Source organism: Alnus glutinosa, chromosome 1 (assembly GCF_958979055.1).
Source record: "Alnus glutinosa chromosome 1, dhAlnGlut1.1, whole genome shotgun sequence".
NCBI classification, from domain to species: Eukaryota; Viridiplantae; Streptophyta; class Magnoliopsida; order Fagales; family Betulaceae; genus Alnus; species Alnus glutinosa.
In genome coordinates, this window is record NC_084886.1 from 18,466,727 (window position 1) to 18,492,264 (window position 25,538).

Below are 25,538 nucleotides of genomic sequence, written 5' to 3' on the forward strand. Positions count from 1 at the left end.
CGCAACCTGATTTTCGCTTGCTGCCCTTCCATTTTATCTCCCCGTCGGACTTAACTTCAGAGGAAGCCCAAGATGAAACCTTAAATGCCTCAATTAGATAAGGAAAAAAATTAATCATTAAATATGTAGGACTTATATCTAAAAAAACATATGTAATTGTTAATTTGAAAAAAAAAATTGTTAAAATTGTATGAGAGTAGTATAAAGATTGGGCATCTATCATATCTATCTGGTAAGAACAATGATTTTTGCACAAGACTCATGTGCACAATAATTGCACACCAAGACACATTGGGGTGTGTGACTCATGTATGTGGGTCTCATATATGTAGGACCTACATGCATGTGTTCCACACCCGATATGTCTTGGTTGTACAATTGCTGTACACATATGTGTTGTGCAAATAACGCTCTCCATCTGGTAATTCTACGTAAAGCCCTTAATACAATACTACATAAAGCCCTCAGTACAATACTGTTTGACAAAACAAAACTCAAGCTCATTAACAAAGGCCCCGTTTATTAAACCCGTTCCCCCTCCCCTTTCCTCCCTTTCATACTATTCATGTCAGTACGAAAAGTTCAAGTTTGAAATTCCTGACTTCTTCAATGCATTTAATTTCCTATTTTACCCTTTCAATCCTTTCCCTCATTGTACGGTACAACAGTGAGGAAAATTAAAACAAACAAAACTTAGTAGTTGCAGCAGTGAGTCTCTGATATTTCTTGTGATTTGTATTTTAACCTTTGCCCCCCCTCTCTCTCTCTCCTCATTCACTACCCTTAACCTCTAAACCAAACCCACACCAAAAGTCCAAAAAGCGACCCTCGACCTCTAAACCAAACCCACAACAAAAGTCCAAAAAGCGACTATATACTTTAGAGGTTGAGGGAATTGAATGAGGAGAGAGAGAGAGAGAGAGAGAGGGGGAGGGGGGGAAGGTTGAAATGCAAATCACGAGAAATATTAGAGACTCACTGCTGCAACTATTAAGTTTTATTCGTTTTAATTTTCCTCACTATTGTACTGTACAATGAGGGGAATGATTGAAAGGGTAGAATAAAAAATTAAATGCATTGTAGAAGTCAGAAATTTCAAACTTGAACTTTTCGTACTGACATGAACAGTATGAAATGGGGAAGAGGGGGGGGGGGGGGGGGGAGAGGGGGCGAAGGGGTTTAATGAACGGGGCCAAAATCACATCAAGCAAAGGCTCATACATTGGGATTTTGGGAATGCTCTTAATAGTTTTTAGAGTTAAATTTTTTAAAAAATTGAAGAACTCATTGTAAATACTCTAAAATAAATAATTTTTTTTTTGGTTAATAAGCTAGTAGACTTGGGATCTTGGGCTGAATTGTGGAGCTGATAGCCCTGGCTAATGAGCTAAGAGTCGTGGTAAATTACTCTTCTGGCCTCGGTTATCAGCACAAGACAAAGGTATGGATGGCACCAAATTTGGGACAAAGGTGAGGGTAAGTTAGCCAAAGCAAAGAGTTGCCTCCCTCCATTCATTTTCAAATAATTTGGGCAGCAGTAGCAGCAACAGTGCAGTGCAGTGCAGCAGTAGATCTCTTGCCCCCTCTGTCTCTCAGTCTCTTTGCACAATGAACCGGACGTTCTCGTCTAAGATCCCGAAGAAACCCTCTCCGGCACTGGCACCAGCGAAGATCGAAGGGAGCAATAAGAGGAAGAAGAATCAGAGTTCCCCTCGAAACCCATTCCAGGATCTCAATGCCATTTCCAGCAGCAGCAGCAACAACAGCAGTGAGGCTTCTTCTCTGTCCATTGAAGCCCCCAGAGGTTGCCTCAGGTTTTTTCGCTCTCACCATTCTTGTTCATCTTCTTCTTCGTCTTCGTCTATTTATAATTCGAAAACCCCTATTCAGAGGCCCAAAACCCTCTCCAAGATCCCCAAATCGGCCCCTAATGCGAGGATTTCAAAGTTATCCAAATCTAAGCCCTCTAAGGAGAACAAACTGTCGAAATCAACTATTGAAGAAAACCCAGATAGACCCATATCACAGAAAGCTCATAAACTCAAGAAAAACCCAGCTTGCCTGTACCAGTGGCAATCTGGGAAAAAACCCAGTTCAAGAACTGGGAAAAAGTTGGAAACTTCTTCAGTTATGAAAAACAGTGGCGATTGTGTGAATAAGCTGGCTACTGGGTCTGAAGAAGAAGGTCTCGTGTGGCTGGTTGGTGATGTAGGTGAGGCCACTGAGCTCAAAACATTGGGTGCTGATGCAACTTGTACTCCTTTGAGTAAGATGGCAAGTGGGTTAGGTTTGGATTGTGAAGTTGGTGAGGTTGTGGAGGAGGATTCAAACAGGAGCAATAATAAGACACCTCCTGTTCAGGTCTCTGTGTCGCCTGAGATACAATGTGGAACATCCGTGGTGTCGAACACAATAACCCCTGCTTGTTATGGTGCTGGCCACATTGTTTCTGGGGTCATTGACAAGAGGAAGTGTAGGCCTAGAGGGGTTCTAACTGTAGGAGAAAATGATTTTGCCTTTGGTAAAGTTAAGCCTTTTGATAGTTTTGATGATGATGATGATGAAGGAAATGTTATAGGGATTGGAAATGATTCAACTGTGATCCCTGAACCTGCTGAGGCTTCAATGCATTGGCTTTTATCTCCGTGTGATGAAGAGGATGCGGAACAGAAGGAGAATTCTGAAAATGGGTCATGTAGATTTCGGAGGTTAGGAGGGTCTGCCATACTCCATTCTCCTTCCTCACCTTCATCTGGTCATGGGTTTTCTTCAGATATATGTAACAATGGTAATACAACAACCTCTATTAATAGTGGTAGAAGAAGGAGAACTTCTTTAATTTCTCCGAATGGACTTCCTGAATTGGAAGGATTAGCCATTATGTCTTCTCCCCATGCAAGTCCTAGTTGGGAGGCTGTCATATTAAAAGAAGGTAGAGCAAGCCGTTGTGATCTTGAAGGTGAGAATTCTCCATTCTCCATGGACTCTTTCAATAGTGGAAATGTTATGCGAACTCCACAATCAGACTCAAGCTCAGGTAGACTTGTTGGCCTATCATGGTTAAATGAAGACATTTACAAGAAACATCACTTTGAATCTGAACTCAATTCAGTGGCTGAAGTTCTTCAAATGACAAGCTTATCTCCCAACAACCATGTATCGATTGGAGATCCTGTTGATTCAAGCTTCCACTTTGATTGTCTAACTACTTCTTCCAACTCCGTCGATCTTACCCAATTTCAGAAAGTTTTGGATGAACGGGCTTCTTGGGTTTCTAATTCTACTTCAGTTAACGTGTCACAATCCCAGATGAGAATATCGTGGAGGGAAGGATTAATAAGCCAGATTTATGAGATGGATGAATTCGATTGTTGCAGATGCTTGTCAGATGAAGAGGAAGATGCCAGCAGCTGCAGGGATGAACGGTTAAAGTCCCACCGGAGTCCTGAGGCCAATGTTGATGTAGCAAGTGATCAGATGTTAACAAACAACTACAGGTCTATTGAATTTGTAGATAATGAACCAAGAACTGACAGGAAAGGTAAAGAACAGTTTCCTTCTCAGATACTATGTTCCTGTGCAGAATCCATAAGCACTGATGGAGGTGGCCTTGTTACTTCAAGGGATTCGGATTGGACTCTATGCTACGATAACAGCTTGTTTAAAATATAATTTTTTACCTTCTCTCGAATGCTTCTAATCCTATTAGAGTAAGTCTGACTAACCTGAGTTCAAAGTGGTTTTTCTTGGTGGTAACTGAGAATTACTACTTGAGGACCACTCTTTTTCTTTATTCTTTCAGTGTTTTGATTACTGTATTTTACTTCAATTTGCTTCAGTTAATTCTTAGCTATTCACTATATTATGTGGAATGCATTTTGAATTCACCAGATCTATAGTGGATATAAAATTCATTGGAAGCTTAGGAACAGAGAGATCTATTCTGCTGGTATCTTGGTGAAAAGGAAAGGGGCAAGAACTTCTATCCTAGGTCTTTTGTGAACTAATGATTCATATCACCAAGCAACAAATTAGTGAACAAGATCGTGCTACTATTAAAAATTCTAATGATCTTTGAGAATTTATAAAATGTTGTAGAGCAACTGCTGCAATTTGCGCTAGTTTCAAGTACCAGATTGATTTTTTTCCAACCAATAGATGGAAGAGAATTATATACTCAAAATGCAATTCTTTGGACCCCAAAAAAAATAAGAATTCAACTTCTTTAAGTTCTTAATTCATTATATTTGATAAGTTTCCAAAAAATGAACATGGAGAAAAGAATATGAGAATGTCACAATTGTCACAGCTAGTTGCAATTAGCATTTGGAGCCTTAACTTAGCATCTATGACATGCAATTTAGATTACAGATCATTGTGGTACTGGAATTCTTGCTTGATACTAGGTTGGCATTAATGAAAAACACATTTCCTTTGACATATAGTGAGGGACAAAAGCCGATGAGCTTTATCTCAAATGACACCTTCTTTCCCCAACAGAACATTGTGAGGAGTGAAGTCATGGATTCAAGATTCACTGATGCATGTATAACTTACAATAAAGAAACAGAAAAAAGAAAACTGAGGAACAAAACTGGAAAAAAGTGGATGTTTATTTATTTCATCATCATAATTATCATTTTTACTATTATTATCGATACATTATATTATTGTTATTAAAAAGAGTAATGCTATACTTCACACCCATTTTATTACACCATGCACACATTGGTGACGTGACATGAGTTGAATGGAAGTAGAAATTTTTGTTTTGTTTTGTTTTGGTTTTTTTGTTTTGTTTTGTTTTGTTTTTTTTTTTTGTTTTTAAGTGGCCATTCAACTTATATCATGTTAGCTGGTATGTATATGGTGTAATAAAATGGGTACGAAGAATATAATTATTCTAGTAAAAAAAAGTGCATGTTTACAAATTGCAGTAGCCATTCTCTGTACTTTTCTGCAGTTACATAGTTGTTTTAGTAATCAATCTAGTTCGCCATTAAACATTCTCAATAATCCTTTGCGATTTATCACTTCATTCAATATATTAGAATGCCCTCATATGTAAGTTGCCAACTATTACTTTATGCCATAACATAACAATCTCTCTGCATAGGCCTTAAAAACTATGATCAAAACATTATAGAATTGAGGGGTGAAAATAAGTTAAAGCAGGAGGAAAAGTTCAGAAGCAATTGAGACAAGATAGAAGTAAGGGGCTGAGTATCCAATCCTACTCACTAAAGTGCTGTGTTTTGGAATTGAAGGAGAAAATGGGTAAGATTTGATTTAGATTGAGGATTTGGGAAAAAATGGTCTAGGAGGGGAACATGTTTCCAAAGTGATTCTATAACACCACATTCCCACATTAGAAAGATAAATTGCACACATGGAGTAGGTAGATTATAAAGGACTCATCAACTCACTCATGGGTGCTAAGTCTCGCATGGATTCCTTATTAGGTGAGACTAGATTTTATAAGTGATTTTAGGAAGTTTCAATTGTAATTTGACTAGTTATTTTTTAGTGATAACGCAGATATAACCATCGCTTTTCCTGGGTCATTACAAGTAGTGTCAGAGCAACCTAGTAATGGAATGTGGTACTGGAGCACCACATAATGTGACCATGACGATGACATTAGGGGGAGAGATGGTAACACCCTAGTCCCACATTGAGAAAAGATGAATTGCCCACATGAAATATGTGGATTATAAAGGAGCTAATGAGCGCTAAGTTCTACATTAATTTCTACATTAATTTCTTAGTAGGTGAGGCCGTGCCTTATAAGTGATTCTATAGAGCTCAAATTACAATTTAACTTGACTTTTTAGAGTAATAACACATATATAACTAGTGTTTTTTATGTTCGTTATAGGTTCCTAGTAGGAAGGTCGTATAGTAGTGGATGACAAAGTAGAAAGAAGTGTTCCGGATGTGTCATTAATGAAGGATGAGTAGGAGGGGGAAGTGGGTGCTTTTTATGTTGGGCTCTCTACTTCCAGGGTTAGGTATGAGTGTATGGGCTGGTCATGTATAAATTGATTCATAGGGTTGTGAGAGGTTGAAAGTTCTTTAATGGCGAAGTATGATATGTTACGTGGCAATGGAACACTGGAAAACATGGAGTCTATGGACGAAGGTTGAAGAAGTCCAACCTGGATAGAACATGCATTATCTATTGATTCAGCAAAGACCAAATCAATCAAATCCAAACCAACTACTTGTGCAAATTTTCTTGTCACGTGCGTGTGCAGAATAAGACAACTAAAATGCATACAGGAATGGGAAACATTCAACTTAAGTTCTGTGTGCTCAGAGTAATAACTAGGAAGTTAACTTTAGGGAAGCCCATATGCATTGATTATTATTTTATTTTATTGTTTTTTTTGAGAGCCATCATTAAAAAAGTTAAAAAGACCATATATATATATAAAATTTTGGTTGTCAATTTTTGATACGATCTGTGAATTCAACATGAATACGGCACGAAGTTATAGGGTTTGTGTTTAGTCTAAACGGATTCGCGTTTATGACACGTTTATAAACAGGATGTGTTGGATCAACCCATTTATTTATATTTTAAAAAAAAGAATCGAAAGAACAAAAGAATGAAAAATAAAAAAAATGGGAATTTGGGAAACAGGAAAAGTGAAACTGTGAAACCTAGCCGTCAGAGTCTAGACGCTCATCTCATAGTCTCATTCCATTTCTCACTTTTCCATTTCCCATTTGAGTCATTCCCAACCCAACTTTTCCATTTCTCATTTCCAACCCTAGCCGAAATAAGATGAGGTCCGGGGGCTCAGCCTACTCGCCCCTCAACTCTGGGTCCAACTTCAGCAACCCTCCACCCACTAAGATGGCCTCGCTGTTCCTCGGCTCCGACTATGAGCACTAGCTCATCGTCATGGACAAGCCTGACGGCGAGAGAGCCACCAAGCAGCAAATGTCCAGCATCTCGGCCTACTCGCCCCTCAACTCTAGGTCCAACTTCAGCGGCCGGCCCCCCACCGAGATGGCCCCGCTCTTCCTCAGCTGCGACTATGAGCACTGGCTCATCATCATGGACAAGCTTGGCAGCGAGAGTGCCACCAAGTAGCAGATGATCGATAGCTACATTCAAAATTTCAAACCCTAGCCAAAGTCCTCAGTAGCTATTTCCTTTTTTCTCTTCTCTGACTGGTTTCCTAGAATGTCGGGTTGGGTCAACTCGATATGACCCATTAACTAAACGCGTCAATTGTGTCATGTAAACCGGCTTATAAATGTGTTGTGTTTAAGTTTTGTGTCTCAACTCGTTTAACTAATCGTATCGGGTTCAGGTTGGCCTAAATAGGTTAGTGGGTCAACCGGGTCGATCCGAATCTGACACAGTAACCCGTTTGCCAACCATATATAATAAAACTATTCTAGTGGCAATCACACATCAATACATAAATTTTATTGATGAAGTAGAAACCTTTTTAAGAACACCTTTAAAAAATAAGAAGAACAGTTATTTTATTGTAAAAGAAAAAGTTACTTTATTTTGAAGACTAGCTTGTGTTTTAAATGATTTTGATAAACAAAAGAGAGTGATGGTTTATAGTAAATAGGGGATCATGGCACACGATATTAGTTGGTTGTCGTTGCTTACTAAGTTGTTGACTCACCATTTTTTTCCTGTAAGATTGTTTAATTTTAGATATAACTAAAATGGGCAAGGAAGAGCCCCATGATCAACTAGACTATTGCCCCAAAGCTTAGTAAAGGTTTTAGCTTTTGAAGTGGGCTAAACTTTTTGTAGTAAATAAGCCAGGTTTGGGGTTTTGCCATTTGGGCACCCTTTTTGTATATGTATGAAATATTAGTAGCATGAGGTACATGACAATGATATGTTTATACAAATAAAGTTGTGTTTATGTTAGAGCTATGGTATTTTGTTTATATAGTAGGTGGGTTTGTAGTTTAAAAAGAAGAAGAAAAAAACGACCTAATATATATAAATTGCTGTTGCATGAATTATAAGGCTTAGTAGTAACGCCACATATAGTATGCGAATGATCACATTTAATAAATGACGGGGCGTTACAGGTAGAGGCAAAGCGCATGGGGTATGACCTAATAACTTAATTGTTATTTTCTCTTAAATGTCAGAGTGATCCCTTGTCGGCACACTCGACAAATTGGACCTTTGTGCTTACTCTCTTGTCATTACTAACTTGTTGAATTATAATATGAATTTGTGATTATGTAGTGAGTATTGTTGGAACACCATGGAAATGACTTTTATCCTTTTGTTTTTTAAACTAGAAGAAAATAGTTTGCTTCAAGCATAAACTAAATGTCATCAAGCTTATCTAGAGTTTTTGCCACGTCATCCAGAATCTTAGATTGACATGATCCACAATTTGCCTATTGACTGTAACAATCATGTGGGGTCCTATTAGAGCTTATTATATGGCAATTATCTTTGTTGCAAGTTCTATGTTCATGATGAGCCTTATAGAAACCTTCCAATTTGATTAGGTAAGGAAGAAAGCCAAGGAGTGCACGACTTCTATTAGTATACTTATAATATAACATATCTTGGTTTCATTGGTGTTTTGATGGGTTGGGTCAAGCTATAGCTCGGTCGGACTTGAGGGAATATCTGCTGTTCTCACCGTCTAGGCCTATCCTATGCGGCTCCCAACGAGCAAGTGCAACTATCGTCACGCCCAAGAAGAATAACTATCGTTGACCTTCCTCGCTTGTCTTTTTAATTAGAAAAAAAAAATGAGAAACTTTGCTTAACTTTCTGAACTTCTATCACTTTTGCAATATCCTTCAAAAGTCTTAAAAACTCTTAATTTAATGTATCAAACTTTAAATTTTTTTTTTTTCAACCTCATTTCTCATTTTAAGGTTTTTGAGGCTAAATCAGACGGTCAAAAGATAAAATGACCAGTATACTCATGTTCAACTCTGTAAAATTATAGAATTACTCTTAAATTACAATTACAATTATTATTTTTAAAAAAATAAAAGTATTTTGAGAATTTCTCACCCTCCGTCATAAAATCTTAACGGATGGATGAGATTGTAAATTTTTTAAAGTTCAATATACTAAACTAAAAGTTTTTAAATTTTAAGAAAGAGATTACAAAAATTATAATTAAAAATCCAAAAAAAATTAAGTCAAATTTTTCCAAAATAATAATACAGCACATAACTTGTTCAACTTGTATTCTGTAATAATATAACCCATATGTCCAATCACCAAATAAAAAAAAAAAAAAAAAAAATGTTGCAGAAGATTATCGTGCCATAAACAATCAAATCAAAGTAGAAAAATGTGAGTCGCAGTCAGACAGAACCGGTGAACGATGAGGATCAAGACACTAGGGGTCAATGTGCCTAGAAGGCCTGACTTTCCTGTGTGAGTTCTAGGGATAGGAACCCCCCATCTACCGCCACTAGGTAACAATATTATATATATTAAATATAACTATATTAAAGTTATTAATTAAAAATGTAATTTAATAAAAATTTCAGACTTTTTGCGTGTCCAATTACATCGACCCACTAGTTATATTAATTAAAAGTGCAATTTATGCTCCGTTTGTTTCGGCGTAAAATGATTTCCAGAAAATGATTTCGGTATTTTACGGTGTTTGGTAGGGGCGAAAATAATGGTTAACGAAAACCATTTTCGGTTTGACCGTAAAACCTTCTTTAATTTTTGGAAAACGATTTACGGTTTTTAAAACCGTAAATCGTTTTCCAAAATTATATTCTTCGTTTTTACACGCACGTTTGATATTTGACTGGTCGAATCCGACAATAGTCGGTCGTTCGAAAATAGGCAGCACCGGAATCCGGTATCATCGAGTCACTGGAATAATGCCAGCGTCGGAATCCGACCACCGGAATTCTGCCGGCCGCCGGAATCCGGCGACATCCGGCAACTGCGCCGAATGCCGGCGGATCTGGCCGGAATCCGGCCATGGATAGAAACCGGCCGGAATCCTGCCTGATTTGACCGGATCCGGACACTGATCCGGCTGGATATGGCCAAAATGGCCGGGATCCTGCCGGATATGACCGGATCCGGACACTGATCCGGCCGGAACTGGCCGGATACGACCGGATCCGGCTATTGATTCTACCGGATCTGGCCGGAACCCAGCCTGATCTGACCGGATCCGGCCACTGGTCCTGCCGAGATCCGGCCAAAATGACCGGTTCCGGCCGGAACTGACCGGGCCCGGAGGTTTCCTGCCGGAATCCGGCAATTTTAGCAGGATCCGGCCAAACATGTTCGCCGGATTCAGGCGACGGCGACAGTTGCATTTTTACTTTTCGTAATTTTTTCGTGCGAACCAAACACCGAAAAATATTTTCGAGAAAATAATTTCTTTTGAAATTGATTTCGTCGAAAATATTTTACGACGGAAACCATTTTACGTCGAAACAAACGGAGTATTAATAAAATTTGTAGACTTTTTTGCGTGCCCAATTACATCAATCTACAACTTGCTACGTCTTAGAGATTACGACCAATATTACTTACAATAATACAACTTCAATATATGCAACGTTCCCCAGCCTTAATAGTTAATAGTGTTCTTGATCCCTTTTTTTTTTTTTTTTTTTTTTATTATTTATTTTTTTAATCGGTTTGCCGTCTCTAATCGGACTTCATTTCGGATTGGTCGGCCTATTTGAAAAGTTTATTGTAGTGTCAATTAGTTTGTGCATAATCTAATCCGATGAGCCGCCTCTAATAATCAAAGTGGGGATTAGATCTCTATTTATCATGTTAATTAGTCTTATGCGATTTTCCAAAATCTTTTCTATTATAAATGTGAAAATATATAATAAAAAAATAATATGAAAGAGAAAGGGCGGGAGCAGAGAAAGAGATTGATTGGATACAACTTTAATATATTGAACATAAATGTTTTATTGTAAAGAAACTTTGGTTTTATCCTCTTACGTAATTATTGTTTATTTCCGTACAAGAAATTAATTTATAAATCATATTTAATAGTGAATTTATAAAAGAGATGTGTAAGAAAATGACACTAAATAACTCTTTTTTGTATTCTCATATCCTCCCATTTTTTAAAAATCAATCATTGAATCTGTACGACCCATACGTGAATCTTATACCCTCCATAAAATTATAAAAATTCTTAAGGAAGGTCCGGGAGAGAATAAACCTAAAGAATAATATGAAATATTCTTATATAAAAAAAAAAAGAAAATAAAAAGGGAAATCTGTGGGCAAATTATTTAATCTCAACTGTCAGAGTCAAAAAACAAAAATGACGTGTCAAAGACTTTTGCTTACTTGTTCAAAGGAAAGCTGTGAGAAGTATGGTACCACACACCAACCAACCCAGTCCCACATCGCTAATTTCCTTCATATATATTGCCTTTGCCTTCCTCATTTTACCTCCCAGCAGAAACGTACCACAGAAATGGAGGGTCTCATCCCCATGGTGTTCAAGGCCTTGAAGAAAAGTAGAGTTCGCCGGCAATACAGCCATCTCTCCTCCGGGGTTGCTCAGAGTTACAACATAGCCGACTTCTACACCAGTGAACAGAGTCCTGTATACATGATGCCTTCAACCGAAAAGATTGGTGGTTTGCATATTGAGAGCAACGGTACTCACCACCGGCGACACAAGTCTGTCGGAGCCTATGCTGTCGGGTTCTCCTCGGCTGAAGATAAGAGAATGGAACCTCCCCCCAAGCAACTTGTCCGGTTCAGGAGCCACAGACTGTTCTCATGCGTCTCTGGTGCCTAGAAATGCATCGATCCCCCCTTAATTGGTACCCATGTTATAAATATTCCATTTTTCTTCTTCTTCTTCTTCTTCTTCTGCATGCTTTGGTAAGGTAAGATAGATTTGTTTGTTCAATCCCCTGCAATTAGAGGGAGGTAGAGAAAGAGACAGAAAATGGAAGTCTCAAGACTAAATGCAAACTACTTTTATATATAATATGCAACTTTATCATGTTCATTTTTTTTTTTTAATTTTTTTTTAATGATCAAGTTACAGTATTAGTCTTTCAGAGGAGATTCTCTGAAGCAGAAAAAATAATTGAAAAAATATATGGTGATGTCCAGCTTATGTTGGGTGACCAAAATTGAGTCCGACCAAGAACACGACATGATTAATTTTAGAATATATACCAATACAGCTGCGCGGCATTTGTTTGGTCGCCTGTACGTGAATAAGCCAAGAAGCCGTGTGGAGCCGTTGGCTAGCTTGTGCGCTGTGTTGCCAGCCTTGGGTGTGACATGGCCGTACCGGCCCGCCGGTGACCAATCTAGAGACGACAAGATCGATCAAAGCAGAAGTAGATCGAATATCGGTAGGTAGAAATCAACCCAACACTAGAAAACAAAATAAAAGTCATAAATTTGCATCAAGGGGGTTAACCAAATGGGTGTGAATACTGAATAGTTGTTTTATTCAAAGTTCCACACCTAAAATGCTATGACATGTCAAAGTCATTCCATTAGCCATTTCTCCGAAGAAAATGATTGCTAGAACCGTTCCAGCACCCATTAATATTAAAAAATTTGATTTTAATTAAAAAGTTGTTTATGATGTCACATCATAAACAACTTTTTGATTAAAATCAAATTTTTTAAGAAAAAAGGGGATGTTAGGGGACGGTAAAGTTTATCGGCCTCTTTCTCCAAATAATTGTCCAACTTCTCAAGCATGATTTTTGGGATCAATGTTTATAACATCACCCTTGATTTTGTTACTCAATTGGGCTGCAAAATATCAATTTGTTCATCCATCTAGTTGTGAGCAAATCGGGATTGAAAAGTCTCTTTATATTTAAATTTTCTTGATATGTGTTGAGGTTATATGTGATTTTCACCCATCGATATGAGTGGGCCAGGCTCCTTATTCTACTTGTTTTGTGAAAAAAAAGAGGATAATGCTATTAAAATATAAAATGGAAAGCGGAATTATGAAGATAAAGAAGAGGTTTTACGTGATTCGGTCTATGACATAAGTTTACAGGATAAAGCTCAAAGGGCTACATCATACTTTTATTTCTCTTCATATTTTTACAATATATTAAACTCCTATTTATAGGAGAATTTTGGTAGATAAGTATGGTAATCAAATCAATGTAATTTGATTACCATCAAATCTGATTTATAAAAGATAACAACAATTACAATAAATTTCTAAAATCAAATCCTCTAATATACTTTAACAGTTTGGAGTGGTAATCGACTTCACCATGAAGTCCAACATGTTTTTGGAGTCCTTTGTGTCCTTGTAGTAGGAGAATTGCCTACCAACCTTGCTCCTTATAAAAGGAGTGCTGCATGGAAACTTTAAGTGTGCAAAAACGTGAGCATCGGTGCGTGTGCAATAGAGGAGCTTGTTAAAGTATTGATTAAGTAACTAAATTTACCTCTTCCTATCAGCTTAAGCTTTTAGGATAAGTGGTGATTTAGTATGATATCAGAGCCAAATGTCATGAGTTCGAACTTTGGCTCCGTCATTTACCGCTCGTTTCAATTAAATATTCAATGTGTTGGGCCACATCTATCAAAAGGAAGTTTGAGCCCACACGTGAGGGGGAGTGTTAAAGTATTGATTAAGTAATTAAATTTACATCTTCCTATCAGCTTAAGCTTTTAAGATAAGTGGTGATTTAATAAAGCTGCACGATATTTTTCTTCTTGGTTTTAGAGGAGCCAAAACAAGAGAAAAAAAAGGGAAAGGGTGCTATAATTATGAGAGAGAAAAATAAAAAAGAGACCAGCTACCATCTGTTTTCAGTAAAAGAAGAGTTTGTATTTTTGTTTTTTGTATTTTTCTTTGGGAATAATCTCTATTGTGTGATAGCGAGATTTGACTGTATTGAGGCTTTGGGTTCTTAGCGATTTTCTTTCTTCTATTTTTTTACTCCATCTTCATAGTGAATTTTTTCGTGATTGTCTCTACCAGTGGACGTACCTCATATTGAGGGAACCACTTAAATCTGGTGTTGTATGTGATTGATTTAATTTTGATGTCTTCTTATTTTTCGCATCTCACGGTCTTAAGAAATAGTATAAATTTCCTAACAACATGCATGTATGGTTAACTTTCCCTCAACCCTTTTGACAACGCCGTCCTAAATAAGGATTTTTATTGGGACAGAATATAGGGTAAAAAAAAGAGAAACAAAGAACATATGGGTAATGGTAATAATAAGAAGTGTTTTAAGAATATTTGGAATTTCAGCATATCCATTACGTTGTTACCGTGCACAATAATGATGAATAATATGAAATTGAAAAAGAGAGAGCAAGAGAAAATCAAGACACAGATTTACGTAGTTTGACAATATGCCTACGTCCACATGAGTGTGGTTATATTTTAGTATATGATTGAGGGTTATAACATAACACATTTTTAAGAAAATCTTAATTGTACGGACATATTTTGAAAACTTTTAGGGGAAGGGTCAAAGCATAATGAAAAACATATCGTTGTAAAACGAACTAATTGTCAAAACTTACAAATATTTTAAAATCTAATGAAAACCTAGAGAATAAATGTAATTTTTATCTTGTTATATATGCATTGGACCTTTAAAACTTCCTTGGAAGTTAATTGATGGCCCTTTATATAACCTGTAAAGTGAACAAACATATTAAGGATCGGACCGAGATGACACCCAATTTTTATCCTTTTTATTTCAAAGTTCAAACAAATTTCGAACCTAACTTAGGCTACCTAAACCTAAGGTATGGCTGCCTGATATCTTGTTGGCACTTTGAGGCTTAATTATGCTCATTTCGGCAAATTCCTTCTTTTTTTGCTGACCATTTCGGCAAATTCTTGAGTGACACTCATGGAGATTCTAAATCAAAGCTACGGAATCACTAAATAAACGTTAAAAGCAACTAAAAATAAAATAAAATAAGATAAGAATGGAAAAAGGAGAGATGCTTCGGCTAATAACACCAAAAATAACAGCAGCTTCATGGATGTTATCATCTAATTCCATAAAATAAAATATCCACCAACGTACAACAAAGTCCAAAGTCCAAAGTTGCCAACCATGCACACAGGATTACCAAAAAAATTCCATTCATCTGAAAGAACGCCGATGAAAGCAAGAAAAAGAGAGCATATAAACGCATGAATATTCTCCACTAGAGAATCATAGAACAGGAAATAAAACCAAGGAAGAGAATTATCAAACACATGGCTAAAAACTGCCTCTCTCTTTGCCTGCAGCTTGTTCTGGTGATCACTGTCAATGGTGGTGGTGGTGATGATTTGAAGAGTGATCGGCTATGCAGGCAGTGCTCAAAATGTGATGCAAGTGAATGCCCTCCCAGTGAAGATTATCCCCACATGACAGCATTTGATGACACTCTTATCGCAGGTTCTTTGCAATCTGACTTTGTGGATTTGAATGATAGAGGAGTTTACTCTGTTCCGAATATCAAAGGTGGCGAGTCTGCTACTTACAATGCTTATTTTGGGTGGAAATCTACTTCGGGTTCAGCTTCTGGCTATCATAGGTATACGTACTTGTGATATTAATCCTTAATTTGTTCCTTTTTCTGAAAAAATATAGGACAAATTAAAATAAAGAAATTGCTTAATATATATTGCATGTCTCTGAAGAAGAATTTGAATTCAATCTTTTGTGCATAGAAGCACCAATTAATGATGGAAAACAAAAAATCAAGAAATCAGAGTCCGGCCAAGAAAGCCTATTTTAGCGACAAATCTACCTTAATTTTTGGCACATGCATTTAATTAGGATCCAACACAATATTATTGTTATAATATAAATTAAATGATTAAATTCATTATCTCCCATTACCTTAAGCTTTTAGGAATAAGTAATGATTTATCATGGTATCAGAGCCAAAAGTCATGAGTTCGAATCTTTATTTCGATCCATAATTCCCCTCACATTTTAGTTAAATATTTCATATAGGGAAATGCTCACTGCACAACTGTTTGTGCACAATTTGTGCACAACCACTTACATTGGTGGGACCCATGTGAGTAGGTAGGCCCCACCAATGTGAGTAGATTGTGTGCAAATTGTGCACAACCTGTTGTGCAAGGATCAATCCCCTTTCATGTGTCCCGCACATGAGAGGGAATGTTATAATATAAATTAAGTGTTTAAATTAATCAATTCCTATTAGCTTAAGCTTTTGAAATAAGCGGTAATTTAATAATTATTATTAGAATAATCACTTTATCATTTATATATAGGGTGAGATAATCTGGACATATCTCATTGCCTTCACCAGACAATGTGAAGCTAGCTAACACAGATTCTCTCCTTTTATGTACTACAGGTTTAGCAATTACATGGATAAATGCTCAGGGGCTGAAAGCTATCTCTCTGTGGACAAGCATGGCAAGGTGAGCCTTCGGTCGTTGAGCTCATTGGAAAGCTTAGCTGAGGTCGACTGGAAATCCATTAATCCACCAAAGAAGCTAAACCACCGCGAGTTCCGATTCAGGCAGTCTCGTAGTACAGGAAAATGCCTGACGGTTTTCGGAGGGAAGAGTAGAAAAAGAACAGTGGGTGTGGCTGAGTGCAAGTTTGATGGCTCCAACCCTTACCAGCTCTTTGCATTCCGCTTCCACTATCACAAAGCATTTTGTTGTTGTGGACTTCATAATGAGTAATTTCTTGAGAACTCCCATGCAATGCATTAGCCTTTTAAGTAATAATGCATTTGACGTTATAAACTTATAATGATATAAGAAAGAGATGATCTCATTCTAATAACTAAATCGTCGTGTGTACTCTAATTAAATGAGATTTCATGCTTGGATTTATAAATTTAATCATATCTCACAGTTCATCTCCACTTTCATGATCACAAGTTGCTTTAACTCAAGGTGCAAACCATGACTTATGAGGCTTATATAGATTTTGAGAAAAGTAAGGTTTAACGTGCAAGTAGGTTAAGAAATAACACTATCTGAGGCGAGCATTTGAAAGGGAGTAAGTCACATTTGAACAACAACGTACTGAGTTTAAGAACTTATCACATGCGGCGTTCAAACATTGTTACTATCGAGTGTCTCAAATTTGGCTTGATTACTATCGTGTTCAAACTATCTTCGAGCGTCCTTGCGAATGGGGTTCTCGAGGAGATCCTTGCGAAATATTGTGATTAAGCCACGTTTGAACCAAGTGCAATCGTCCTTGTGATCGAGCCTTTCGGGAGCTTGAAATTTTGAATCCTTGAAGTCCTTCGTTCGAACGGCTTGCGATCAGTGTATTCTAGAACTCCATTGTTGAAGTGCATTTATGATCTTGTTCGAATGCCTTTCGAATGGGCTTGCAATCAAGGTATTCTGCCTTGAATTTTTGAACCTTGGAAAATTGCCTCGTTCGAACACCATTTGATCGAGGTTGCAAATGAATTATTATGATCTGCAATTTGAACCAAGTTTTGAACCTCATCCTAACATCCAACTTAAAGCCTAAACTTAGACTTAATTACCAACCAGGGGCGGGGGGTCGAGATGGGGCATGCAAATGCCCCATCTCAACCCTCAAAATTTTTCCTTTTGCCTTGAAATAATTCTCTCGGGAGATGGGGCATGCAAATGCCCCATCTCAACCCTCAAAATTTTTCCTTTTGCCTTGATATAATTCTCTCGGATACTCGATCTAGTTGCCTCCCACCCCTCAACTAGTTGCCCCCCTCAACCACAAAGCATTACAAGTAGTAGTCTTACACCACGAAGCATTGCAACTAATTAACAGGGAATTTTATTTCCGATTTATTCTCGGCTTAGCTAAATGCTTAGTCACATTCAAGTGGCTATATATAGAAACTTCAATTGTATCTCTCCAATGAGAAAGAAAGTTGTTCGTTTTTAAATGAAGGCGGGAATTAATACAAGGAATTTCATTACAATTAACAACCTGTAAAATTTTTCCTTTTACAATTGTAATAATTTGAGGAGAAAAATAAAAATAAAAATTAAGGACCCAAAAATGACAAACCAGAAGAAAGTCATAACAACATAAAGTACTCCTAAGTGTTTGAGAAAGAGCTTTTTTAACTTGTTGACAGCATTGCAAATCCTTCTTATCTGCCCAGTTGAGCAAGTGAGAGGCTCAATATCACTCATTTTAATCATGGCATAGGTAAAATCAGACTTAAAAGCGGCATAGGTGATGCTTGGATCTGGTGTGTTTGTTACACCGGAAAACACTAGGCAGTGTAATCTCGTCCAAATTGTAGGGTTCATGTTTGAAGGAGATGAGCCCCGAATGCTTGCCTTGTAACCACAATCGAAGACTATTAAAACGTGTCAATCACAGTTATAATGCCTCAGATTTTAAGACATAAAATATAATGTCTTAAAATAAAATTTAAAACCTAATAATAAGGTAAAAAAATAAATACGAATATTTATGAAAATAAATATTCATTAATTAAGAAACGTTTATAGTTTCAATATGATAAAAGTTCAAACGGACGTATAACTTTGGAACAACAAAAACAGGGTCAAACAAACTCTATTTTAGTTGATTCAAAAACTAGAAAACTCTATTTAACATCCTTTAGCTACCTTTCGAATTTTATAATTTTTAGACTCCATTTAAAGTTTGAAAACATTCGTAAAAATTACTACCCTTAATTTGAACGAAAATTTATCATTAATAATTTATGAGCCATGAACCCAGCCCAGCCATACGTGATGCCCAACCCACACACGTTTTCAGCCTATACACATTAAAATGAAAAAGAAAACAAAGCCCAATTCACACACAGCTTCCTTTAACTAAAAAGTAAGCAAATTAAGCTTAAAATGTATAGTTAGAGAGTTAGCTACTAAGTTAGAACTCAAGTGTTAGTTTATTAAAGATAAGAGATTTTTATAAGGCTTCAATATGGTTGCTGGATGCATGGACCAATCACAGCTAGAACACCAACGCCCACGTCTTCTACTTGCTGCCCAAGAAGATGCTCCAGCCATTAGATCAAGATTCTTCCATCCAAGCCACTCGAATTCCCTGTAAATTAAGGGGCTTTCTTCTTCTCTTTATGTCTCTCTGTTCGGTGTATACAAGAAGCAGAAGATAGAAACTCTCAACTCTCTCCTCTTCTCATCCCGCCAGTAGAGAAACCCACGGCCAAAAGCTGCAGAAACTCCCTACTTTCTCTTTCTTGATCCTCTGTTTTTTTCTCTTCTCTGAGTGTAGGTGTGTCTTCGGTGAAAGAAAAGTAGAAAAGACGAGAAAAGCAAAAGAAAAGAAGAGAAGACGGAGAACTCTCTAGAAGAATATAGGTAAATTAAAGAAATGAAATAAAAAAGAAAGAAAACAAAGAGGAGTGGAAATGTCTGTGTCTCGTCAACTAAGCTAGAAAGAAAAAGGAAGAGAACAAAAGGACAAAATAAAAACAAGTCAAGAAAAGAGAAGAAAATAGGAAGAATTCTCTAGAAAAAGGATCCTCTCTCTCTCTCTGATCTCGCGTAAGTCTCTCTTTTTTCCTTTTGTTTTGTTTTAAGTATTTCCTTCCAGAAGAGAGCTAGGGACCAGTTAATATATATATATATATATATATATATATATATATATATATTTCTCTTTGTGTCTCTTTGTGTTTGTGTTTATGTGGGTAAAATAAAAGGAAAGGGATAAAAGAGGAAAAATAAAAAGAAAAGATAAAGAGAGAAATAATAAAAGAATAAGTCGGGAACTTAGTTCCTTTAATATCTTAAAATGCAAGTTTTTAAATAAGGCTTTGATTTATTTTGAGTTATTAACTTTGTTTTAATATTTTGTGATTTTACAATTTTTATTATTTTAAGTATCTAACGTTTTAAGTTGTATTTTAACAGGGTATTTCAAGTGACGTATTTAGATAATAAATTACGCTACGCCGTTGTGATGCCTGAGTAAAAAATAGATATTTTTATAAAAGCGCTGTTGCGCCGCCCAAATATTTTAAAGTAATATTAAGCATTATTAATACTAATACCGTTATTCTCCTTAATTTTTATAAAGGTTTAAATAAGAAATAAATACGAAGTTATCTTATTTCACTTGTGTTTAAAGTATAAAACTTATTAATTATATTAACTTATTTTTTAAGTTTATTTGATATAAAAATAAGTCAAAGATTGGCTTAAAATATATTTTTGTATCTCATTGTTTCGATTAGAATAACCGAAACAATGCCTACTTTAATAATATAAAAATTCAGTTATTTTGGGTTGCAAAACTCTATTGTAAAATCATGAGTTTTGACTATTATACCTATTTTTATAAAAAATGCATTTTGGTTATTATTTATAAATATTGTTATAATACCCGTGTGAAATATGTGACATTATAATTAATCCATTTTATATGACATTGTAATGTCCAAATGACATTATATTAATTAGAGATCAAAAGTGGTGAAAATGAATATTATGTTTAATGACCTCAATAAACGACGTGATAAAATCCGCATAAAAGATTAGTAATACAATGTAATTGGATAATTTTATATGTTGTGATAATGTTAAATAAGAAATTATATTAAGGTTTAGAAGTCAGAAATTAGAATAGTGTCAAGATGCATTTTTAGTGAATTATACTAATTCACTATCACTTGTATTAAATTATATTGCAGTGAACAACTGTCTTTGAAATACTTTCTGAAGAAGGAACAAACTGTTGTGACTATTTTTTTCTCACTGGGGATGATACGTCGTGGTCTTTAGTAATGTAGTGATTTCTGTTTTATTTAATTGTATGCGAGTTGTTAGGCATTTTACATGTTACTGTTTTGCATATTATATTGTTATGCATATTTACCTGCCATAGATTATGAATCTGTTAATCAATCAGTAAGACCGAAGGGTAGAGTACTAAGGAAAAGACCCTAGGTTAGAGGTCCTTGCATGGCACCAAAGAATAAATAGACCCTAGGTTAGAGGCCATTGGCACTAAAGAATAAATAGACCATAGGTTAGAAGCTTACAACACCAATAAATGAGACTGTGCTTATAGAACTATTAATGGAGATTGTGCATATGTATATATATAACTGTTATCATATTGTTGCATAGTATATGTACTTTTAAATAGATCACTATTTCAATATGTTATTGAAGGCTGTTGACTCACTTGACCACAATATGAGATTGTGGTGACAACCATAATCACATGCAAGTTTATGCAGGTCCGGATGAAAGATGGAACATCAAGAATTATTATTTTAATTTTATTTGAGACTTATTATATTGATATATAATATTTAATAGGTTGAATAAAACAATGGTTATTTATTATTAAGTGCCGTATGGGGCACATATGTTATTGCTTTGTGTGTATTTATGATATTAGAACACATGGTTCGTATTTTTATATAATAAGGTAATTCAGTTAGCTCTGAAGTGTTATGTTCCTAGTTGTTAAGAAAAAAATATATTCCATTGTCAATTCTTAACTTTGATAGTGTCGTAATGTCACGTGAAAATCAAAATTTTTATTTACGTTTTTTTTTTTTTTTTTTTTTTTTTTTTTTTTTTTTTGTAAAAAGTGGGCATTACAACAATGCCTAACGTGCGAACCTGCAATCGCAAGCCACTTGAACAAGACTGTCTGAGGTTGAAAACTATGGTTTTTTTCTCAAGGAAAGAGGAAGATAGGTTTCCAAAGGAGGTTCGAATAAGTGTAGGTGTAAAGTAAAAATTAGGGTATTGGTAAGTTGGAACCCTAACTAACATAACAATTTTAAGCAGTTTTTTGCAAAGATGATTATCATAGGGTAATAGTCAAAGAGTTTAGTACTTTGGCGTTTGGAGTGTGATCAATTGCAACAATGTAATGACAATGATCACCATAGGTTTTTCTCTTATAACAAGTGGTAGTCTTGCACCACGAAGCATTGCAACTAATTAACCGGGCGTTTTATTTTTGGGGTTTATTCTAGGCATAGTTAAATGCCTTGTCACACTAATTCCACAAACAATTACATACTTGTAGGGTAATATCGAAATGGCTATATATAGAAACTTTTATTTTGGATCTCTCCAATGAGGATGAAAGTTGTTCGTTTTTAAAGGAATGCGGGAATTAATACAAGAAATCTCATTGCAATTAACAAATTGTAAAATTGAAAATGCAATAATTCAAAAAAAGAAGAAGAAAGAATTATGAACCGGAAAATGACAAATTGGAGGAATGTCCAAACGAGTTAGGTAGAATACTCCTAAGTATTTGAGAAAGAGCAATTTTAACTAGTTGACAGCAATATTGCAGATCCTTCTTATCTGCCCAATTGAGCCAGTGAGAGGTTCAATTTCACTCATTTTAATCATGGCAGAGGCAAAATCAAACTTAAAAGTGGCAGGGCTTTTAATATATTCCGAAACAACACTGTCTATCGACCCTCCTCTAAAGAGGATTTGATCCGATGCAAGGAGACCCTTCTTTTGAATTAAATTCTTGGAGTAGTTGTTGTCAAAAGAATTTGGTGTCACCAAGTCTAGCGCTGCCAAGTTTTGATCACCACCTGTAACAAGACAACGATGCTTGCGAGTGCTGGCAAATCCAGCATCAATGTCACTCTCGTTGTCGTATATCTGGTCTCGAAATGAGTTGCATTGAGCTTGCCCTAGTGTGTGGGAAACTGCATTAATTTGGACACTAATTTTGTTAAAGTATTGATTAAATGATTAAATTAACTATTTCCTATCAATTTAAAATTTTGGGATTGATGAATGGTGATTTAAACATGATATGGGAGCTGATCAGGTCCTGAGTTCTTGCCATTTCTTTATTATCCACCTCTCATTTCAATTAAATATTCAAATCTGATAAAGCGACCATGTCTCTTGCACTAAGGCCTTTGCCAGCAAAGTTAGAAATAAGTTTGTCAAGGTTGTTTGCGGTAGTTGGAAGTTCTCTCTTGGCTAGAGTTGAGCTTCCAATGGTGGAATCTCTTCTTCCAAGCTTCACCATCCAAGATGGGCCACCCACCTGTTTTTTCAGAGAGAAACTCGATCATCAAAATGCATGTTATCTTTGATTTTGCAAAAGATATATCCATAACGTACAAGTGAGAATAATATATTGAGAGTTTGAATAATCAGAGCTATATATATATATATGTGTGTGTGTGTGTACTCACAGCAACTGATACCTCTTGTGCTGCTAGCGCAAGAATATCTGCGCAGGATACAACTCCAGGGCATGTCTTCTCTACCTCAGCTTTGGCACTGTCAATGATTTCATAACCTCTAACAGAATCCTTATTTTGCAATGCGTTCCTTTCGCTTGTAATAGAGGCCGAGTGCGTTCTTCAGTAGAATCAATGCATCACAACCCTGCACAAAACAATCATGGAAATGGAGACGAACAAGAGATGCCGCCATCCGACGTTCATGTGAAACTGCTTATTTTTGCTTAATGCTATGGATTTGATATGCATATAGATTAATTTTTTAATATTTTTATTATTTGCAGGTAATGCGACGACGATTGGGCTGCTGTCGCCCCAGGGTCCGGTCTCGCCCCTTGGACGACAGTATCTACCATCGCCGCTAGGCTAGCACTCTCCCACTGGGACACCCTTGCCAGTTACACTGTTCCTTGTGCATCAGTTGCCCGTTGGCGAGTCAACGCCTGGTACGGGAAATTATGATCTCCAAAAACGACGACGTGAAGATTTGTAGAGTTTTTGTAGTGAAATTTTGTTAATAACAATAACAATAACATTTATTTATAAATAATTTATTGTTGTTTTGATTCAGAATTATTGCAATATTGTTCAAATTTATATTTATTGTAAAATTTTAAATATTTTAATAATATTTTGGGGATATTTTGGAAAAAATGAATATAATGAAATATAAATATAAAATTGCCAATTTTTGCCACGTGGCTGGCTGTGGTGATGTGGTCCAAATACACGTGGCCACAGTCAGCCACGTGGCCGAAGTTGGCCATGTGGGTTTCGGCCACGTCGTCCACGTGTCGTGACGTGGCCCAGTGGCGACGTGGCTACGTTACGAAATGTACATTTTGCAACACCCTGATCTGCCATGCTGTGCCCACGTCACCACTAGCACGTGGCTTGCAGTTAGCCACGTGGATGACCCCCATCCACATGGCGAACTGTAGGTGGCCAATTTTTTTTTTGGTAGTGACACCAGATTGCATTATTTTCTTAAAGTCCTTCCAAATTGGAGAAGCCATCTTCCTCGGTTTCTTTCATAAGCATGCTTTTGAAGATCATCCTCCTGAACCTTCTCAGCCACAAAAGCGCCTTCCCCACTGGGGACAACATCTCCACCAGGACCACCACCATCAGATGATTCAAGACATTCATGTCCTTCATCATCTGATGTGATATTCATGAGTTTAGGTTCATATCAAGTGAACCTTCGTCTATAAGGGCAATGGCTACCAGTTTGTCTATGGACAATTTTTTAGTAACTGACTACATTAGAATAATAAACACAAACATATACAGAGCATTAAATAAAAATAATGAATAATAAATCAAACAAAAATATTTAAATAGCATCATATTCATACTACAAATTAAATGGTAAATGATAAACAACATCATATTGTGTCATTTTTCCCGATTTTTTCAGAACCCAAACAGAGACAAAGAGTTAAAAAAATAATAATCATAGTATATTATACAGAGCATTAAATAAAAAAGAAACAATAATAAATCAAACTTAAATATTTAAATAACATCGTACTGCAAATTAAATGATAAACGATAAACAACATCATATCAGATTGTATCCTTACTCCTTAGGGAAACAGTTTCTCAGAAACCAAATAGAGACATAGAAATAGAATTGAAAGAAAAAAAAAAAATCATAGTATATATACGGTAATATACTAGTTACAAAGAAGTTGAAAGAACCCAAACATTTTTCTCATCATACATCAAACAACTGAAACAAATCAAACAAGGAAAAAGCTTTCTTAAAATATATATATTCTCTGTCTCTGAATCTCATAAGCTTTCTTAAAAATCTCATAAACTTTTGAAAAAAAAAATATATCTTCTCTATTTGTGTTTTCTAAAAAAAAAAAAAAAAAAAAAAATCACGGATAAATGAGAAAAAAATGATTTTTTTTTCTTTTCTTTCTTTCTTGGTTATCTTAGGACCCAAAACTTAGGGCACAAGTAATGGTGAGAAAGAGTCACAAAAGATGAACAACATCACAAGATAGGCTAAGAGGATGAAGGCGAATGAGAGATTAACCAAACAAATCATAACGCCTATGAGATTTTTGGAGAAAGCACTCAAATCTCAGAGTTCTTTCTACAAGAGAGTAATCGAACTGAGTAACAAATAACAAATAACAAAAAAAAAAAAAAAAAAAAAAAGAAAAATTTATACAACCCATAAGATGATGAAGCTAAAGCATGCGATTGTCGTTACTAAAGATGTGTTGATAGAAGAAAAAAAGTTGGTTTGATCTTTACTAATTACATAAAAAATAATTCACAAAATTAACTATAAAAGAAATTAATCCTCAAAATTACTTTGCAAATATAAAAAATA

The 25,538-nt window shown here is 35.9% G+C and overlaps 3 protein-coding genes and 1 pseudogene across 3 annotated transcripts; 3 read left to right on the forward strand and 1 right to left on the reverse strand.

Annotated features, from left to right (window-relative positions):
- The first annotated feature begins 1,485 nt into the window (after positions 1–1,485).
- LOC133875969 (uncharacterized) lies at positions 1,486–3,813 on the forward strand. The gene has a single exon (XM_062314263.1). It carries the CDS (start codon positions 1,609–1,611, stop codon positions 3,670–3,672), a length of 2,064 nt encoding a protein of 687 aa, XP_062170247.1. The 5' UTR covers positions 1,486–1,608; the 3' UTR covers positions 3,673–3,813.
- A 7,592-nt stretch (positions 3,814–11,405) lies between these two features.
- On the forward strand, positions 11,406–11,996 carry LOC133875980 (uncharacterized). Its single transcript, XM_062314273.1, has one exon. It carries the CDS (start codon positions 11,451–11,453, stop codon positions 11,778–11,780), a length of 330 nt encoding a protein of 109 aa, XP_062170257.1. The 5' UTR covers positions 11,406–11,450; the 3' UTR covers positions 11,781–11,996.
- A 3,213-nt stretch (positions 11,997–15,209) lies between these two features.
- On the forward strand, positions 15,210–16,667 carry LOC133881838 (uncharacterized). The gene is made up of 2 exons (XM_062320921.1): positions 15,210–15,532; positions 16,331–16,667. The coding sequence occupies exons 1-2, from the start codon at positions 15,210–15,212 to the stop codon at positions 16,665–16,667; spliced, it is 660 nt and encodes a 219-aa protein (XP_062176905.1).
- Positions 16,668–22,241: 5,574 nt separating this feature from the next.
- On the reverse strand, positions 22,242–24,049 carry LOC133881926 (lignin-forming anionic peroxidase-like; annotated as a pseudogene).
- Positions 24,050–25,538: the final 1,489 nt, after the last annotated feature.

What these genes read in the sequence shown, in the direction of transcription:
- LOC133875980 (XM_062314273.1), top strand. Translation starts at nt 11,451, where the DNA reads ATGGAGGGTCTCATCCCCATGGTGTTCAAGGCCTTGAAGAAAAGTAGA.
- LOC133875969 (XM_062314263.1), top strand. Translation starts at nt 1,609, where the DNA reads ATGAACCGGACGTTCTCGTCTAAGATCCCGAAGAAACCCTCTCCGGCA.
- LOC133881838 (XM_062320921.1), top strand. Translation starts at nt 15,210, where the DNA reads ATGGCTAAAAACTGCCTCTCTCTTTGCCTGCAGCTTGTTCTGGTGATC. An exon ending in TCAGCTTCTGGCTATCATAG is followed by an intron (nt 15,533 to 16,330) that starts GTATACGTACTT and finishes TATGTACTACAG; the next exon opens with GTTTAGCAATTACATGGATA.